The sequence below is a fragment of the Hypomesus nipponensis genome, chromosome 17 (assembly GCF_054491055.1).
Source record: "Hypomesus nipponensis isolate SF chromosome 17, ASM5449105v1, whole genome shotgun sequence".
In the NCBI taxonomy this organism is placed as follows: Eukaryota; Metazoa; Chordata; class Actinopteri; order Osmeriformes; family Osmeridae; genus Hypomesus; species Hypomesus nipponensis.
In genome coordinates this window covers 20,753,618-20,773,704 of record NC_140377.1, presented here as the reverse complement: position 1 = coordinate 20,773,704, position 20,087 = coordinate 20,753,618, and the positions used below count along the sequence as shown (strand labels likewise).

General features: G+C 53.4%; 1 protein-coding gene across 1 annotated transcript in view; it reads right to left on the bottom strand.

Moving 5' to 3' along the window:
• Nucleotides 1–5,271: 5,271 nt before the first annotated feature.
• ppp1r9ba (protein phosphatase 1, regulatory subunit 9Ba) overlaps nt 5,272–20,087 on the bottom strand; it is a 36,390-nt gene continuing 21,574 nt past the window's right edge. Inside the window, exons 3-11 of the mRNA XM_084677884.1 lie at nt 13,074–13,206; nt 12,455–12,575; nt 12,223–12,327; nt 9,722–9,857; nt 7,162–7,305; nt 6,731–6,784; nt 5,828–6,057; nt 5,615–5,711; nt 5,272–5,505 (exon numbers count right to left, since the gene is read on the bottom strand). Of these exons, the coding sequence (XP_084534010.1) occupies nt 5,452–5,505; nt 5,615–5,711; nt 5,828–6,057; nt 6,731–6,784; nt 7,162–7,305; nt 9,722–9,857; nt 12,223–12,327; nt 12,455–12,575; nt 13,074–13,206 (1,074 nt within the window). The 3' untranslated portion in view covers nt 5,272–5,451. The remainder of the gene's footprint in view (nt 5,506–5,614; nt 5,712–5,827; nt 6,058–6,730; nt 6,785–7,161; nt 7,306–9,721; nt 9,858–12,222; nt 12,328–12,454; nt 12,576–13,073; nt 13,207–20,087) is intronic.

Sequence of the window (20,087 nt, the reverse complement as noted above, 5' to 3'; positions counted from 1 at the left end):
GTTTGGATGGTTTAACAACTTTCTTGTAGACTAGGCCACCTGTGACATATAATTACAGTGGTTTAGCTCTGATCATGGATCAGTGATACAGTAATGTACCTCCTTGTTTTGGCAGCCTCCGCCCATGTTATGGGTTTAAGGTGGCACAGGTGAGTGTTCATTATTGTGTCCTTGAGATACCCTGATGTGATGTATGGTCCACTTTCGAAGGCTGTCATGGTAATGAGAGGGAACGACATGCAGAAATGTAGCTGGAATCAAACCTGGACCACTGTGTGGTACACCCCAAACCCAGTGATCTTCCGGGGAACATAGATCTCTGCTTTTGACGTATATCTAATCATATATTTAACAAGAGTCTAAATATAGGAGAGTTTGTATGTGCCCAGCATTTTATAAAATATTTCAATGATGCCAACCATATTGCTCAAATGTAGATAAATATACAATTTCATTTAGCTGCATTTACAGTTTTTCTGGAGGAAGAGGAGGACAAAGAGGACTAGGAGGAGGAAGAGGAGGACAAGGAGGAGGAAGAGGAGGCTTGTGGTGACGTGAGTGTTCAGGCCTGTCAGGGCTTTTCATGCGCCACTCGATGCATTTCGTCCAGCGCTGCATGAACGGGGAGAACAGTGCCTGTGATGTGGATGAGGCCTTCAGGGAGAACAGTGCCTGTGATGTGGATGAGGCCCTCATGGAGAACAGTGCCTGTGATGTGGATGAGGCCCTCATGGAGAACAGTGCCTGTGATGTGGATGACGCTCCAGGGAGAACAGTGCCTGTGATGTGGATGAGGCCCTCAGGGAGAACAGTGCCTGTGATGTGGATGAGGCCCTCAGGGAGAACCGTGCCTGTGATGTGGATGAGGCCCTCAGGGAGAACAGTGCCTGTGATGTGGATGAGGCCCTCAGGGAGAACCGTGCCTGTGATGTGGATCCTGCTGTGTATAGGCACACTGACACACGACACATCACACTGCAATTCCACATCTGTATTTATTAATGATGACAGTAAATGATGCAAGACAAATAATATGACGTTTTAAAGACAGAAGCAGATTGACGTCGAATACATGTTTCAAATCTTTGAAATACTTAAACGGTGCACTTGATTTGAATTGCCTTACATGCAGAGCTTGCACTTTTGGCACTATTTCATTGGTCCACTGTGCCTGACAAGGTAAATCAAGCACACCTCTGTCAACCAAAGTCTGTGAACTATACTTTGTGTTTGTCTTTTTTTGCCTTTGTAGTTTTGTAGTAATCAGAGAGAGAAGATGAGGACCAGGATGCAGCCTTCCACACAGCGGCGCTATAGTCAGGCTCCAGCTGAACATGTTGACAGTGAAAACTATGATGTCCAGAGGCCAGGGGCAAAGGCTTGTTTTCAAATGTTTTTTTTAAATAACCGATGATGCGGCCGTTCAATATAATGTTCTCAATAAAAAGTGTGTATGACTGTGTCTGTGTGGGGGCGGGGTGGCAGATTTGGCCTTTTTCATAGATAATAATAATAATACATTTTATTTGTAATGCGCCAGTCTTGCACTCAAAGTGCTTATGAAACTTCCGTCCCTACAGTCTGAAGATCCGCCCCTTTCTAGATGCAGGGTTCCAACACAACAAAGCCTCCACAGAGACCAGCATGCTCTCCATCATGGAGAGAGAAAAAAAAAGAAGAAAAAAAAAGAAATCGGAATGTGGAATGAGAAGTAAACCTAGCTCTAATGGTTCCGTTCTAGAACTTCCCAGCGTCTCTGTTCTGACAGGCCACTCGGGCCTCAGGTTCACGCTACTGAACAGAGTCCTCAGGCAGAATGTTAGTATGTTACAGTATGTTAATACTATGATATCATCACCGGACAGTAGACATGTCATAACAACGGAAGTTACTGCGTGAGAGGATATCTTGGTGTGACCACGCCCTAAGAAGGACAGTCTGAGGATCTAAAGAATGGGGTTTTTATGTTTAGTCCGTGTCCTCCGAAGAGAGACTTGCCTCGTCTGTCCCTGAGTGAGTCACTCAAGATCTCACTGCTGGCACCTAGAGGCCAGTCCTGCTCGGTACAGCGCTGTGACTGTAGACCCTGTGGTTGACACACGGCTGATATGGTAGCTAGCTAGCTAGCTAGAGGAGGGATACGTGCGAGCATGTTTTGTGCAGTCCAGTTGTCAGTGAATGTCGGCAGTCCCTTGAGTTACTCACAGTAACCGCGACGTTGAGGACGGGGGAGAGAGAAAGGGGTCCGTCCTCCGGTGTAAACAAGCCTTCCTCTCTCTCCCCGACCCGCTCGGAACGTCGACACCGCGGCGTGTAGCACGACGTGACCGCGCGAGAGCTGAGGGAGCTGCGGCCGAACGTGAACAGTGTCCGTCCCCCCGCGCGGTACCTGCCCTGGGAGAGAGGCGGCGCGAAGCCGGAGGGAGAGCAGCAGCAGGAGAGACGCGGGAGAGGTGGGACGTGGGGGGAGAGATCAGATGGGAGAGGCACACGCTCACCTCTCCACTGGGGCCACTTTGAGAGATGACCCCCCTCCCCCCCCGGTCACTCGGCTTCCACACAAGTTTCAAAGAAGAGTTAATTCCTCTGGGTCCCGTTTGCATCTCCAGTCCTCTTTCATTGCCTTTCGCTATATATTTTAGTTGCCGTTATTTTCTTTATTAAGTGCATTGGGGTCACTGTGAAGTGCACTTCGACTTGCTTGTCTTTTGCACGTGTCTAAAGCTAAAATCATCATTGGACGAAGGACAACTGTGCGGTAAAACACAGAAGTGCCTGTTTCGAGAGAATCTGAACAAGAGGACGTGCCTCAATGTCATTGTCTATACATGATAGCATACCAGCTATCTATCTGACCCATCCAGACACACCCACTAATACTGCATTGCGAGGCACAAGCCAGCTTCCTCTAACATACACACACACACACACAAACGCTGATCTGGGTTTGTTTTTCGTCGTATATGGACAGCATACCCATCCCATAGTTTCTTTAGCGAGGGCAGACAGGTGACCTTATGAGTTCACAGACCTGACTTGGGCTGGAGAGTTGGGGGTGGTGGGTGCTAGCTGATGGAGATGAGCCTCGAGGAACTGTCAGACAGTGAAGCTGAAAGGGCTGCGACGTCGGGTTGGAGGTGACCAGAAGGGTGAGGTCGCGGTGAGGTCGGTGTGAGGTCATAGGTGAGGTCGGGGGTAAGGTCAGGGGTGAGGTTGGGGTGAGGTCGGGGGTGAGGTCAGGGGTGAGGTCGGGGTGAGGTCGTGGGTGAGGTCAGGGGTGAGGTCAGGGGTGAGGTCATGGGTGAGGTTGCGGTGAGGTCGGGGTGAGGTCGTGGGTGAGGTTGGGGTGAGGTTGTGGGTGAGGTTGGGGTGAGGTTGTGGGTGAGGTCAGGGTTGAGGTCAGGGGTGAGGTCGTGGGTGAGGTCAGGGGTGAGGTCGGGGTGAGGTCAGGGGTGAGGTCGGGGTGAGGTCGGGGGTGAGGTCGGGGGTGAGGTCGGGTGTGAGGTCAGGGGTGAGGTCAGGGGTGAGGTCAGGGTGAGGTCGGGGGTGAGGTCGGGGGTGAGGTCATGGGTGAGGTCAGGGGTGTTGAGGAGAGCAGCAGAGAGGTAACAAGGCAGCAGACAGGTGTTTTGAGGTTCAAGTGAGAGCAGCTATTATACAACGAGTCCATTCGGACGTTCTCCACGTTCTCAACTGCAGCTTCCTCGCTCCAGTCCTGCCCTCTTGGTCGCCTCAATCCTCCTTTCGCTCCTTCACAGTATCCAGTATCCACAATTCTTCGACATTTCTTGACAGTTGGGGAGAGAGAGACAGGAAGGCAGGGAGAGGGATAGGGGAAGCCATACAGGAAGGGCACTGGATTCGAACCCAGACCCAACTGTTAGGCTTTAGGCTTACGGGTGAACGCGCTTATCCAGTGAGTCACCAGGGCACCCCCCTCTGCTCACCAGCGCAGGGCTCGGGAGGAGAGGAGACGAGGAGAGGACACCAGGAGAGGAGACCAGGAGAGGAGACGAGGAGACCACCATATTTCTCCCTAGTTTAACTCCTCCTCATTCACAGAGACGCTCTGTGACTTCAGCCACAACATCCTGTTCCTGGTTCCTGTCAACCGACAGCCAATCCCCTCACACCCGGCCAAGCTCCGCCCCTCCTCTAGTTGAGACCTTATTGGCCGAGGCGCAATCAGAATTTATACCAAGCAGAGTGCAAAGCCATCCTTAACGCTGTCCGTCAACGATTCTCTTGACCAAACATGAGTTGCACGTAAGTAAAACCAACATATTCACACCCTGTTTGCCATTAGCTAATAGAAAAAGAGATGCAGACACCTGCTTCTATCTACACTGAACTGTATATCTGTATTGCCCCCCATTATACCCCCCCCCCCCCCCCCCAGCCACGCATATCTCCTTACCAGCCCCCCTCCTTCCCCATTGCTTAAGCCTTTGAAAAACTTTTAAATACACGTCAAGAATATATACAAACAAAAGTCAATATCTGTCCAGTCTTTCACTGTACAAGCCCCAAGCATAGACAGTCTGCTTCAGTTATTCCATTCCCTGCCCCCAGGGGTCGCTGTTCAGGAGGAGAGGGGCGCTGTTGTGTTCCTGTGAGTTCAAACCACAAAGCTTAAGAAGCTGAAGACAATCTTCTTGTCCAGTTTTCCCCAAATTCAGTTAGTCAATACACCAGTCTGGCCAGTAGAGAGGGCTATGATGATACTCCTGGTTAGTTGTTTGATGTGGATAATACGAGGAGACACTGTGGAGAAGGTAGGAGCCAGGCAAGGCCCTGGGGTCCACAGGAAGCCTGTGAGCCGTAGGAAGGGGAGGGGGAAGATGGTGGATCTCTCGGATAACCTCACCGAGCTCTAAGCCAATTATAGACAATGAAAACATTCTGGTGTTCGTTTCTGGTTTCTTTCTTCTTGCAGGTGCCCCCACTGCCCCGCCCCCCATCCTGACCCCCACCCCAACTGGCGCTCCGTGAGTCTCTCTCCCTCTCCTTCCCTCTCTCTCCCTCTCCTTCCCTCTCCTTCTCTCTCTCTCTCTCTCTCTCTCTCTCTCTCTCTCTCTCTCCCTCTCTCTCTCCCTCTCTCTCTCTCTCTCTCTCTCTCTCTCTCTCTCTCTCTCTCTCTCTCTCTCTCTCCCTCCCTCTCCTTCCCTCTCTCCCCCCTCCTTCCCCCTCTCTCCCTCTCTCTCCCTCTCTCTCCCTCTCCTTCCCTCTCTCTCTCTCCCTCTCCTTCCCTCTCTCTCCCTCTCTCTCCCTCTCCTTCCCTCTCTCTCCCTCTCCTTCCCTCTCTCTCCCTCTCCTTCCCTGTTCTCTGTTTGTTTTTCCCATCTGAACATCTTGTCTGGACAAAGACAGGCCCCGGAGTCCTTCCTGTCTGGAAGGAGGAGGAGGAGGAGGAGGGGGGAGAGGAGAGGAGAGGGGAGGGGAGGAGGAGGTCTATGAGGGCTCGGAGGTCTTCAGAGCGTCCACCTTGGTCTCTAGGTCCGAGATCTGCAGGAGGAAGGAGGAGACGGCAGCGGGTTGACAGGAGCCTCGTGGAGCAGTCACACACACACACACACACCTGTACGCTCACACACACACACGGTCACACACACACCTGGCCCTGCAGGGTGTCTGCCTCTTCCTTGTTAGAGGCCTCTGTCTCCTCCTGGGCCCGACGCTGAGCCGTCTCCTTCTTCAGGTACTCTATCTCCCTGGAACACAACCACACGGTCACATCAGGTACTGTATCTCCCTGGAACACTGCCCCACCCCCCACTACCAGTCAAGGAAACTACATCCCCCAGAATCCCCCCCGGTCCCTCCTTACTTCTGCTGGTAGTCCTTGATGAGGCGCTTGGCCTTGCTGTACTTGCGCTCCAGGGTCTGGTACTGAGCCTGGGTCTCCTTCAGGTGCTCGTCCACCGCCTGGCACAGCGACTGGGCCTCCATCCAGTAGCCCTCCAGCTTCTCCATGCGCTCCTTGTTCTCCCGCACGTTCTGCTCCAACTGGGCGCGCTCCATGCGCCAGCGCAGCTTGTCCTGCTCGGCGTGGGCCAGCTGTGTGTGTGTGAGAGAGTGTGTGTGAGAGTGAGTGGTGTGTGTGGGTGTTTGAGTTGTGAGTGCGTGTGAGGGTGTACAGGGGGGAAAGGGGGATGTGAAGGGGAACAGTAGGAGAACAACGTCAGCGATGGTGACCACCGCTGGAGCGCTGGTCAGGGAGTCGTAGGAGGGCTGGTCTGGGGGTCGTAGGAGGGCTGGTCTGGGGGTCGTAGGAGGGCTGGTCTGGGGGTCGTAGGAGGGCTGGTCAGGGAGTCGTAGGAGGGCTGGTCTGGGGGTCGTAGGAGGGCTGGTCAGGGGGTTGTAGGAGGGCTGGTCTGGGGGTCGTAGGAGGGCTGGTCAGGGAAGTGTAGGAGGGCTGGTCTGGGGGTCGTAGGAGGGCTGGTCAGGGGGTCGTAGGAGGGCTGGTCAGGGGGTCGTAGGAGGGCTGGTTAGAAGGTCGTAGGAGGGCTGGTCAGGAGGTCGTAGGAAAGCTGGTCTGGGGGTCGTAGGAGGGCTGGTCAGGGGGTCGTAGGAGGGCTGGTCAGGGAGGTGTAGGAGGGCTGGTCAGGGGGTCGTAGGAGGGCTGGTCAGGGGGTCGTAGCAGGGCTGGTCAGGGGGTCGTAGCAGGGCTGGTCAGGGGGTCGTGGGAAAGCTGGTCAGGGGGTCGTAGTACAGCTGGCTGTGGTCCTACCCTTCTCTTCAACTGTTGAATCTCAGCCTGGGTGACAGCATGCTTGATCTGAAGCTACAGAGAGAGAGAAAGAGAGAGGGAGGGAGAGAGAGAGAGAGAGAGAGAGAGAGAGAGAGAGAGAGAGAGAGAGAGAGAGAGAGAGAGAGAGAGAGAGAGGGAGAGAGAGAGAGAGAGAGAGAGAGAGAGAGAGAGAGAGAGAGAGAGAGAGAGAGAGAGAGAGGAGGGAAATATGTCAAATGATGAATATGTCAATGAACAGCTCATTTCCCCCCAAAAAATAGTCTTGGTGTCAGCTTGGTATCGACATAGATGTGTCTTATGTTTGTGTGTTTGCCGTGTTCATGGCTGCAAGTGTCTTTGGCGGTCTCTCTCCCTGGCCCCTGCATGTCTCTCTCCCTCCTACGTCTCCTCGTGGCTCCAGGTGGTCTCACCTCTTTGAACTTGTGGGCCAGCTTCTCAGGATCCATCTCCACAGGCGACAGCATGTCCTCGTTCTCGGCCAGGTCGAACACCTCGATGGCGTTGGGGAACATGGGGCTCATCTCCTCCTCCTCGTCCGTGGCGTACTCTCCCGTCTGGGGGAGGAGAGACGGCGGGGGGAGAGCTCACTCACACCGGCCTCTCGGTTCACTCTGTCACTACGCTGCACGTCTGTGTCTGCAGCTGTACGGACTGTTTAGACTTCAGCTCAACTCGGGAGCCAACCGACGCGTGAATGAACAGCGAGGAATGCTTATCTGCACTTCCTGTACCCAGAATGCACTACAGAATGCACCACAAGGTAAACAAGCCTCACGCATGTATTTGTCCATGCGACACGGCCTTCTCTTAGCACTAGTCTACTGCCTAAAAGCCAAAGATGCGTGTTCTTTCGTTTTTCTTTATTTTATGACCAGGTCCTAATGACCATGATGGGGGTCTTGGTCAGCGAACCTCGGTTCTGTATTGTCCTCCAGCAGAACCTTGTGGATCAATACTCCCTAGCCCCGACCCATTAGACAAAAGAGAGAGTTAGAGAGACGTTTTCTCTATCGATCCAAGCTCCTCTGTAGCCTAGCGGCTTTGACAAACCTCCCTCACAGTAACCTCCAACATGGGCCCACACTGGACAACAGCTGGATATCACAAACCTTGTCTTCACAAATGATACCATTTCAGCAAATGGTACTGTGGAGATTCGGTTCGGTAAATCAATTGTATTTACTTGATACTATATTGTGTACATTGTGTGCTCTTAGGTTTGTTTAACTGTATTGTGCAGATCGCGTCCCACTTTATCCTGATCTGCCTGCACTGCAACAGGATGTCCACCAGATGGCACAAGCGAGCTTTGGGATAAAATCCCATTTCCTCGACACATGCTTAGCCAGAATCGACACCCAACAATTGGGCAACCTCCATTTTGTGTTTGCCGCCACCAAACACCACCAAAAGGGCAACAGCTAAAGACGATTCTCGGTGTGTGGTGGCTACACGATAAATCTTTGTCTTAATGGACGAATGCCGTACACGATTGCTTAATAGTCGAGAAACACTGACGTGCCAATGTACTGTCTTTCTGTGGTTTATGGTTTGGCTCATGCAGCAGCAACACTATTCATAGTGTTGCTTTACCAACACTCGTCTGAGGCTAGTCCTAACAGAACCCCTGGCTCTTCCTGTCACAACAATCTGTCTCTCACTCTCTCTCTTTCTCTCCCTGGGCACGCATGCTCGCACACACAAACACAAGCAGCCTCCCTTCACTCCTGAGCTGCGTGTGTGGTTTGTAGATGCTGCAGCATAGCATGGTGAACACTGGGCCTATGTAACCGAGATGAGGGTCTGCCTGCCTGCCTGCCTGCCTGCCTGCCTGCCTGCCTGCCTGCCTGCCTGCCTGCCTGCCTGCCTGCCTGCCTGCCTGCCTGCCTGCCTGCCTGCCTGCCTGCCTGCCTGCCTGCCTGCCTGCCTGCCTGCCTGCCTGCCTGCCTGCCTGCCTGCCTGCCTGCCTGCCTGCCTGCCTGCCTGCCTGCCTGCCTGCCTGCCTGCCTGCCTGCCTGCCTGCCTGCCTGCCTGCCTGCCTGCCTGCCTGCCTGCCTGCCTGCCTGCCTGCCTGCCTGCCTGCCTGCCTGCCTGCCTGCCTGCCTGCCTGCCTGCCTGCCTGCCTGCCTGCCTGCCTGCCTGCCTGCCTGCCTGCCTGCCTGCCTGCCTGCCTGCCTGCCTGCCTGCCTGCCTGCCTGCCTGCCTGCCTGCCTGCCTGCCTGCCTGCCTGCCTGCCTGCCTGCCTGCCTGCCTGCCTGCCTGCCTGCCTGCCTGCCTGCCTGCCTGCCTGCCTGCCTGCCTGCCTGCCTGCCTGCCTGCCTGCCTGTCTGCCTGTCTGCCTGTCTGTCTGTCTGTCTGTCTGCCTGGTCGTCTGTCTGAATGTCTGTCTGCCTGGTCGTCTGTCTGTCTGTCTGCCTTGTCTTCTGTCTGTCTGCCTGTCTGTCAGTCTGTCTGTCTGTCTGCCTGTCTGTCTGTCTGTCTGTCTGTCTGCCTGCCTGCCTGTCTGCCAGCCTAGCTGGCTGGCTGTCCGTGCATCTTCACACCCCAGCCTGGACAGCCACTAAGAATAATTTGATTTCGGACACAGAGAACTCAATTATCCTGGCATTTCCTCCTCCCACAGTAAAGGAGAGAGAATTACAAACAAGAGACACAGAGAGAGAGAGAGAGAGAGAGAGAGAGAGAGAGAGAGAGAGAGAGAGAGAGAGAGAGAGAGAGATACAGAGAGAGAGAGAGAGAGAGAGAGAGAGAGAGAGAGAGAGAGAGAGAGAGAGAAGAGAGAGAGAGATACAGAGAGAGAGAGAGAGAGAGAGAGAGAGAGAGAGAGAGAGAGAGAGAGAGAGAGAGAGAGAGAGAGAGAGAGAGAGAGAGAGAGAGAGAGAGAGAGAGAGAGAAAGAGAGACCAGAGGACTTGACCCTCCTCCCTAACACAGCATGGTCTGTGTGTGTGCGTGTGTGTGTGGAGGTTACCTCCTCGTCCTCGTCCATGTACTGGTTGTAGCGCTGCTCCATCATTTCCCTCTGCCAGCGTTCCTGCTCCAGGGTCTGCTGGATCAGCTGGGCCACCTCGCTCTGCTCCCCCGGCTTCTCTCGGCCAATCATGAACCTGCCCCGAGACACACCGGCTAATCAGAAACCACCGGAAACACCTGCTTGCCCCACACAGACCAAGCTGAAGCACCACCCTCTCCAATCAGAAACCTGCCCGCACCACACAAGCCAATCAGATACGTGCTCACCCCACAAAGACCAATCAGATACGTGCTCACCCCTCAAAGACCAATCAGAAACCCCTGGCTACACCACCCTCTCCAATCAGAAACCTGCAGGCGTGACTTCCCAGTGACAAACTCCAGGATGACCTGTAAAACCTTAGCAACATTTCTGGGTGAAAGCCCAGCAGTACAGTGAGCAGTGTGTTTGTCCTGGTTCCAGGTATTCCAGGTCCTGTTGATCCTGAGTGACTGTGCGTCGATGCACAGCTGCTCCAGACACGCTGTGAGTCACGAGCATTAGAAACGCTTGTATAACGTCTGTGGGCTGGGGGGAGGAAACGGCCCCAGTTCACAGACAAGCGTGACGCATTATCACCAAAGAGGATAAACGCTTTACGTTGGAAGGTGCCACAGGATGTCGAGTTTTATTCGGGAGCCCTGAATAAATGGGAGTCCTGGATTTGGTGATAGAGGGATGTAAGAATGATGTAAGTGTTTTCTCCAGATGGGTATTCACGTGCAGATGTTTTGCAAGATCCGGCATGATCCGGTTATCATGAGGTGGGGTGCTGGAAGGGGGTGGGGTGGGGTTCAGGGAGGGGAACCAACAGGGTGTTTCTCCCTCCCCAGGGGAGGTGACCCACAGCTGGGCAGTTAAGCGTGAGGAGCGTGGAGCAGGAGGCAGAGTTGGGGCTGCGACATGCAGGCTGTGCTCAGTCACCATCACGGGGGGGAGCAGCGTTACACAACATGCTGCCGTGTCTGGGCTCCCTTCTTAAATCTAGACCAATCAAAACAGTGACACCTGTCAGGGCAGCCAGTCAGCACGCTGTCAGGGGGTGAGTGACGGACGTGCCAGCCAATTAATTCACAAGCCCGGAGACACACTCTACTCTGGGGGGTGTTTTGTCTGCCTGTATTGTCTGCCTCCCTGCCTGCCTGCCTGCCTGTTTCTTGTCTGTCTGTCTGTCTGCCTGTTTGTTGTCTGTCTGACTGTCTGCCTGTCTGCTTGCCTGCCTGCCTGTCTGCCTGTTTCGTGTCTGTCTGCCAGACTGTCTGACTGTCTGTCTGTCTGTCTGTCTGTCTGTCTGCCTGTTTCGTGTCTGTCTGACAGACTGTCTGACTGTCTGTCTGTCTGACTTGTCTGCTGGTCCAGGAACCCCCGGACATCTGTTGTCTCTATGCATCCCAGCCCAGTTCCATGACCTTGGCTGGAGGTCAGAGGCTGGATCCTCCTCCAGCCTCGACGGCCCCCTGTCTCCAGGAGGACAGCAGAGGAACTGGGTCAGGGTGACGGGGACAAGGGGAGGAAGGAGAGCCAGACTGGGGTCTGGCAACTGACATTTTTGGGGCACCCTCTTTCCCCCTCATGCCCTGGCCCCTCCCTCGCCCTCTCTCCCCCCTCCCTCTGTGGAGGGGGGAGAGAGTCCCAGAGTCTGTCAGGGGAGAGGAGGAGGGTGGTAACCAGTGTGTTATAAATAGCCCTGTCCTCCTCTCCACTGCCTCCTCTCTCCTACCTCCTCTCCCCTGCCTCTTAGGCGGCAGCCAGGGATTCTGCCTCGTATTAATGAGGACCTCCCGTAATGGCACGCTCTCTCTCTCTCTCTCTCTCTCTCTCTCTCTCTCTCTCTCTCTCTCTCCCTCTCTCTCTCTCTAGGTATCTTCCTGTATCTCTCTCTCTCTTGCTCTAGGTATCTTGCTGTGTATCTGTCTCTCTCTCTCTTTATCTCTCTCTCTCGCTCTAGGTATATTCCTGTATCTGTCTCTCTCTCTCTCTGTCTCCCCCTTCTGTCTCTCTCTGTCTCACTCTCTCTCTCTGTCTCTCTCTCTCCCCCCTCTCTCTCTCTCTCTCTCTCCCCCCCCTCTCTCTCTCTCTCTCTCTGTCTCTCTCTCTCACTCTCTCTCTCCCTTTCTCTCTCCCTCTCCCCCTCTCTCTCTCTCTCTCCCTTTCTCTCTCCCTCTCCCCCTCTCTCTCTCTCTCTCTCTCTCTCTGCAGTTCTGTTCCTGGAGAGAGACACCTCAGCCAGTAGACTTCTGACTAATAGCTGTTAGACTGCGTAGGCTCTGGAGTGCCACAGGAGGGACGGTGTGAGGAGAGGAGGTGACGGGAAGGGAGAGAGAACCACGCTGATCGTCATGGTTTCGTTTCTGCGGCCAGAGCAGCTGCGAGGGGGGCGTGCGTGGTCACAGTGAGTGAGCTCTGAGGGGTGGGCGGGGTTTGATCCCGAGGAGGTGCGGCAGGGGGCGTGGCCTCACTTGACTGTGCCGGTGGTGTTGCGGAGCACGGAGGCAGCAAAGGTCTGGGTGACGCCCACCAGGCTGGTGCCGTCCACCTCCACGATCAGGTCATTCACCAGGATCCTGAACACAGGGCAGAGGAACGCTCAGGGGACAAAGCAAGGGAGAAACAGACTCTTCATGTGTCTGTGTGAGTGAGTGAGTGTGTGTGTGTGTGAGTGTGTGTGTGTGTGAGTGAGAGAGCCCCTACCTCCCGTCTCGGTGTGCGGCCCCTCCGTCGGTGACAGTCTTGACGAAGATGCCCAGTTTCTCCAGGCCCATGTCGGCTCCAGCTCCCATCCCTATGATGCTGATCCCCAGCCCATCGCCATCTGCAGAGGGCACACACACGCACACACACACACACGCGTACACCTGCTCTCAGTCCAGGTAGACTCAACACGGGACAAACTTCACGGAAGAAAGAATCTCTGTTGAGATACATCTACTGACTATTGATGAATGCAAAACAGTCCAATCAAGTCCGTTCAGCAAAGTCTACATGTGCCGGCAGTAAGGACCACTGTCATCGGGGAAAGAGGAACTTGAACTACTAAACTCTTTCATCATTGTTTACACAAAGGCATTAACAGCCTGGGCAGCATTAGCAGTTCATTAGAAACTGCTAATCTATACTAATATAAATCCGATAAGGAGATAATGGGCGGGTGTGGAGCTGTTAGCCACGAGCTAGCAGAGACTACCACTCCAGGTGTTAGCTGAGGAGAGGGGGTCAGCTACCGTACCGGAGCTACTGACACAGCATGAGGCTGGGCCGACGGTTCGACGTTGACGCCCAGTTTCCCAGACATGGATGAAAGGGGACTCACCCTTCTCCAGCTCCACAGGGAACAGGTCCAGCTTCTCCACCCTCTTCTCCAGCTCGTACTCGGCCGAGGCGGCCATGGGGTCCACGTCATCGTTCCTGCGGTCGTAGTCCTCATTCGAGTAGGTGGTGAACACCTACCGGAGAGGTCAAAGGTCAGACGAGCCCACAGAGTCAACGTCGATATTCTTTTGGCCGCCCACAAGAAGAATCCGAAACATCCGCATTTTCACATTGTCTATTCCGAACAGGCATTCCAGAAGTAGCCTACATATGAGAGTTGGGCCAGAACAACATTTCCCAGCATGCAGCACTAAGCACATTACAAATGCCTTGCGTGCCGGCTGGTGCGAGCGAGCGAGCAGGGGAGAGACACAGCCGGGTCACTAACAGGAGGGGGCTGAGGATGAGTTACACAGGTTCCATGGTAGGTAACGTGTGTGAGGTGAGGTGGTGTTGTAACACTAGCCTGTGTCTCAGACAGCACACACACACACACAGGGCACACACACACACACAGGGCAGGGCACAGGGTGCACTGTTTCCAAGGGGTTGGTGTAGGAAGGGAAGTGTGTGTATGTGTGTGTGTGCATGTTTGTGTTAGAGTGGTGCTAGTCTCCTGTAGGAGTGTGTGTGTGTGTTAGAGTGGTGCTAGTCTCCTGTAGGAGTGTGTGTGTGTTAGAGTGGTGCTAGTCTCCTGTAGTAGTGTGTGTGTGTGTGTGTGTGTGTGTTAGAGTGGTGCTAGTCTCCTGTAGTAGTGTGTGTGTGTGTGTTAGAGTGGTGCTAGTGTGCTGGCCGTCCTACGCAGCATCTTTACATAAGAGGTACATGTATCTTTCATAGCCTGGTCTCTCTGGCCGCGTGCATTAGCTGGAGGTGTACCTGTCTGGAGAGGGGACACACACACACGCACGCACACACACACGCACGCGCACACATCCTCGAATTCCCTCAAGGTCACAGAGGGTCAGAGGGCCTGACATCTCATTTCCACGATTTATACATTCCGAAAGAAAAGTCCTCGTATCTTGCAGTTTCAAAATGCCATGACTTGCAATCGCTATGGCAACATGGTGAAGAATCCTGTGCCATGAATACATACATAATCAAATATATGGCTCCCAAACACATGAATCTGCTGAGCACCCCCGATGGCTGCGGCGCACACGGCCTGTCTGCTGGAGGGAGCAGAGCCTGTGCACTCTCCCCCAAGGTCTGCTGGGAGACACACACACACACCCACATACCCACACACACACACACTGCTGCACCCTAACCTCGTACCCCTCCGAGACAGGACCGCTTCACCCAGTACCGGAGGGGGGGGGGGGGAGAGAAGGAGAGGGAGAAGAGAGAGGGGGGAGAGAGGGGGGAGAGGGAAAGAGGGAGAGGGGGGAGAGGGAGAAGAGAGAGAGAGGGGGAGAGAGAGGCAGGGGGAAAGATGGCGGGCAACAGAAGGAGCCCTCCCTCTCTCTCCCCCCACAGTAAGACGTGCACCCTGTCTGTCAGAAGACATTCTCTGACAGGGACAGCCTGGCTGAGGCTAGCCTGCAACTGACACTCCCTTCCCCCTGGAGATGACTGGAGACCCTTGGAGAGGACTGGAGACCCCTGGAGATGACTGGAGATGACTGGAGACCCCTGGAGATGACTGGAGATGACAAGAGACCCCTGGAGAGGACTGGAGAGGACTGGAGATGACTGGAGACCCCTGGAGATGACTGGAGATGACTGGAGACCCCTGGAGATGACTGGAGATGACTGGAGATGACTGGAGACCCCTGGAGATGACTGGAGATAACTGGAGACCCCTGGAGATGACTGGAGATGACTGGAGATGACTGGAGATGACTGGAGACCCCTGGAGATGACTGGAGACCCCTGGAGATGACTGGAGATGACTGGAGATGACTGGAGATGACTGGAGACCCCTGGAGATGACTGGAGATGACTGGAGATGACTGGAGACCCCTGGAGATGACTGGAGATGACTGGAGACCCCTGGAGAGGACTGGAGAGGACTGGAGATGACTGGAGACCCCTGGAGATGACTGGAGATGACTGGAGACCCCTGGAGATGACTGGAGATGACTGGAGATGACTGGAGACCCCTGGAGATGACTGGAGATGACTGGAGACCCCTGGAGACCCCAGCGGTGCTCGTTGGACATGTCCAGCCAGCCTAGCCTGACCAGAGTTCTCGCTGACGAGAGGCCTCATTTGCATATCATTTGCATGTTGTCCCAAATGGCCAATAAGGCTGCAGTCTGTGATTGTACAGCGTGTTCCATTGGAGAGCTTCTAAACGCTTCATCCAGATGTTTAAAATATCGACCTGCAGTTCAGACAGCCCCCCTACTTCAAATGGGACATTAGTTCCTGTTGCTATAGTGTTACTGTTAGCAACATACCTTTACTATAACTGCATGCATATCTGCATTAGTAACCAATATGCAGTGTTACACCCTGAGTTACGAGAGAATGAAACATTCATTTCACCGCTACAACGACGCTAGCCCCTCATAGATTACAGTAACTGCTTGTATTAGCAGCCTGCCGGCTGGTGCCAATGCATTATGGGTAGGCACAATACAAACGACCACGACACAACCGTTCCCTTGTTCCCGACTGTGAGATCTGCTATCTCCCCGTGTCATGTGCCAAGGTTGTACTTCATACTCTGGTTATCAGATCGGGTCAGCGACGAGCAACACAGGCAGATAGAGAGTTCTGCTACCCAACAGGCCTAGATCAGGCATGTGGCTCGAACAGCGACTGCGAAGGTCAGCCCAAGGACAGATCAACTCAAGAAAAGATACGGCCCCACGCAGAGAGAGCCAGCTACCTGATAATCCATTTAGCCTCATATTTAATCTTGTCCTGCTCATCTCTTAAATGACTCTGACCATCCTCCTTACACCCGGCATTGCAGACGCTAGTTGATGTGATGTTTAGGAGACTGTGGCTACTCGATGGCATCCGTGGTGTTGCTGGTGTGATGTTGGACCTGGGTTGGTTGGCAGGAAAAGGAGGGGGAGGTGAGGGGGAGGGAGAAGGAGGAGGAGGGGGAGGGAGGAGGGAGGAGGAGGGAGGTGGAGGAAGGTGGAGGGAGAAGGAGGTGGATGAGGAGGAGGGAGAAGGAAGTGGAGGTGGAGGTGGTGGAGGGAGAAGGAGGGGGAGGGAGAAGTAGATGGAGGAGGAGGGAGGAGGAGGAGGGAGTGAGGTGGAGGAGGAGGGAGGTGTAGGAGGAGGGGCAGAGAGGTGGATTTGAAGCCATATGGGAATAGGTGAACCGGAAACAAAAACACACTCACTTCAATCGAGGCTCCGAGGCTCACTCGAGTAACACACACGAGCTGTCGCACACACACACGTGCACGCAAACACACACACACACAGGCAGATGGGTACACACACTTTGCTCTAGGATGTGTGATGTGTCTGAGAGAGAGACAGAGAGAGAGAGGACATGTATGAAGGAACAGAAAGAGACAGTGTTTTTAAATAAATAACAACGATAAAATTCATAAATAACCAACAACCTGTTTCTCTCAAAGCCTTTGGTTTGTGACCCCCCCTCCCCTGTCTCTCGGCCCCCTTCCCTCCATCACCCACATCTCTCTCTCTCTCTCTCTCTCTCTCTCTCTCTCTCACTCTCTATCTCTCTCTTAGTCTCTCTCTCTCCCAGGGCATCAATATTTGATCAAACACGCCGTGATCTCTCCCCAATGCTTTTCACAAATTGCATTGACACCCATTCTTAACCCCGCCCCTCCCTGTTTATCCTCCTCTCTCTGTCTCTCTCCCCCCCCCTCTCTCTTCGTCTCTCTCTCCCCCTCCCCCCTCTCTCTCTCTATCTCTCTCTCCCTCTCCCCCCCTCTCTCTGTGTCTCTCACTTTCTCTCTCGCTCTCTCTCTCTCTCTCTCTCTCTCTCTCTCTCTCTCTCTGTCTCTCTCTCTTTCTCTCTCTCTTTTTCTTCACTCCTTCCTCCAGAAAAGCTACCACCTTAGCCTCCATCTCCTCTTACCTCTTAGTGACTCCTTCTCTATGGCTGGTAAGAACTCATCCCTCCACTTTCCATCTTATACTGTTACACCTAACTTAGTGTAACAGCCAGTCTCCACTCCATCTTATACTGTTACACCTAATTTACTGTAAGAGCCCGTCTCCACTCTCCATCTCATACTGTTACACCTAACTTACTGTAAGAGCCAGTCTTAAAGTGCATCAGTACGTCACCCTCCTGTCTCCCCCCTCCTATCTTCTCCTATCTCTCTCTCCTATCTCTTTCCTATCTCTCTACTATCTCTCTCTCCTATCTCTCTCTCCTATCTCTGTTTCATATCTCTCTCTCCTATCTCTCTCTCATATCTCTCTCTCCTATCTCTCTCTCTCCTATCTCTTTCCTATCTCTCTACTATCTCTCTCTCCTATCTCTCTCTCCTATCTCTCTTTCATATCTCTCTCTCATATCTCTCTCTCCTATCTCTCTCTCATATCTCTCTCTCATATCTCTCTCTCCTATCTCTCTCTCCTATCTCTCTCTTCTATCTCTCTCTCCTATCTCTCTCTCCTATCTCTCTCTCTCCTATCTTCTCCTATCTCTCTCTCTCCTCTCTCTCTCCTATCTCTCTCTCTCTCTCCTATCTCTCTCTCCTATCTCTCTCTCTCCTATCTCTCTCTCCTATCTCTCTCTCTCTCTCTTCTCTTATCTCTCTCTCCTATCTCTCTCTCTCCTATCTCTCTCTCATATCTCTCTCCTATCTCTCTCTCTCTTATCTCTCTCTCCTATCTCTCTCTTCTCCTATTTCTCTCTCCTATCTCTCTCTCCTATCTCTTTTTATAGTATTCTCTCTTCCTCTGTTTAAGTTAATCTCAGTCATCCCTGGATCTCTCTCTCCAGCTCTCCGTAATCTCCCTCCCTCCTCCTCTGTGTGCACTCTGTTCGACTACTACGTTCCCATAGCAACCCCTCAGCTTGGCAGCAGTGAGTTTGACACCAGCTTTCTAGGGGTGTTATTTTTGTGTCTCTCTGGATCCTCTCCCTCTCATCCTCTCTCTCTCTCATCCTCTCTCTCTCTCTCTCTTTCTCTCTCTCTCTCTCTCTCTCTCTCTCTCTCATCCTCTCTCTCTCATCCTCTCTCTCTCATCCTCTCTCTCTCCCTCTCCTCGGTCGACCGTGGGGCAGAGTCCACATTCCATGTCGGCCGCACATTGAATGCTCTCTCTCTGGTCTCTCCTAACACTCTCTTTTATCTATCTGACACACTCACACACACACACACACACACACTCACACACACACACACACACACTCACTCTCACACACACACACACACACTCACACACACACACTCACACTCACACTCACACACACACACACACACACACACACACACACACACACACACACACACTAGGAAACCCCAGCAGAGGCTCTTCCTCTGAAACAGCTGGGAGACAAGATGTGACACGTGGATGGTAGTAACAGCAGCCCAGGGGAACACTACAGCCTGATTTATGTGATCAAGCCTTCAATCCTCAAAGAACAAAGATCGTTCTGGAACACTCCCTGTTGTTAGTGTTTTTTAAGTCTGTGTGTTTACGAGTGACAATGTATGCGTCTGAGAGAGAACTGTTGCCAGTGTTGTGGTCAAACGAGCTTCTTTTGAGGCATGTATAAAGTGTTTGGGTGGTTTGAGTGAGTTTTGGAGGAGAGATGAGCTATCGGCTATCTAAGCAATTGGAAAAAAAACTGTAATAGGACCCATCTTTGTAATGTGTGTGAATATTTGGGATTGTCTGTCTTGAACACACAAAAACACAGCCACTATTGTGCTATTGTGCATATTTCCATATGCTGCTGACCAAGTACTCTGTCACCGCCCCCCCCCCCTTCAATCCCCCCGCCCCCTTTCAGGACCACGGACAGCTGAGGAGGGAATCCAGGAACTACACTCGTGTTCCTCTGAGAGATACAAACCCTACATGATGAAGCAGGTGGAGGTCGTGACCCCCATGAGCCTACTGACCGTCAAGGCGACAAAGCGGAGCCTGAATCTCACCCCCCCCCTCCATGTTTGTAATTTTCCACAGAGAATTTCCAGATGAATGAATATCCGTCACCGCTCCCCCCTCTCTCCTGCAGTCCACCTGTCACCTCCAGCTACCATCCCCGTGTCAAACCCCACCTGGGAACACGGAGCAGCCCGAACGGAATGGGTCCTCGCCCTCGCTATTCCTCTATTCCTGTCCGGAGGCAAATAAACACTTTCCCCTCCTCTCCTCTCCCTCCCTCCCCTCTTTCCCAGCTCCAGCCGCTGTGGAATGTGGCTCGACTGACCGCTGGGCTCACCCTCTCCTTCCTCCCCCGGCCCATTCCTGCCTCCATCAGCCGCTCCTTAGGCTTTAGCTGGCATGCAGACACTGTGAGAGACTGTGCTTGGCTAAGCTAAGCTATGCTATGCTATGCTTAGTTTAGCAAAAATAAGCTAAGCTAAGCTATGCTATGCTTAGTTTAGCAAAAATAAGCTAAGCTAAGCTAGGCTGTTTATGAGTCACCAGCAATCCATACGCTAACGGCAGCATACTCTGGCAGCATACTCCACTCTAACACTGGCCTGCCATGCTGGGCACTGCTGCAGTGGGGGAGGGCAGGGAGGAGGGGGAGGAGGGGGGAGGGCAGGGTTGAGGGGGGACGGCAGGGAGGAGGAGGGGTCATGGAGGACAGGAATGTTCCAGAGACATAAAGGGGGCAGTGAAAGTCGGGTAAAGCACAACAACCTGGGATGCACGTAGAGAACGCGCGCGCTACTACAGTCAGCAGTTTGGACGACAGCGAGGCAGGCTGTGTTCGTGTGCGCTCCTGCATGTGTGTGTGTGTGTGTGTGTGCATAGGCTGTGTTTAAATGGCTGCTTTTCTGTTTTGCTGCAATGCCTCCTGAAGGGGAACGTAAACTGGCAGTGCAGGACAACGTGTAAGCATGTTTGGACTGGTTCATCTCGGAAGACGAATTTA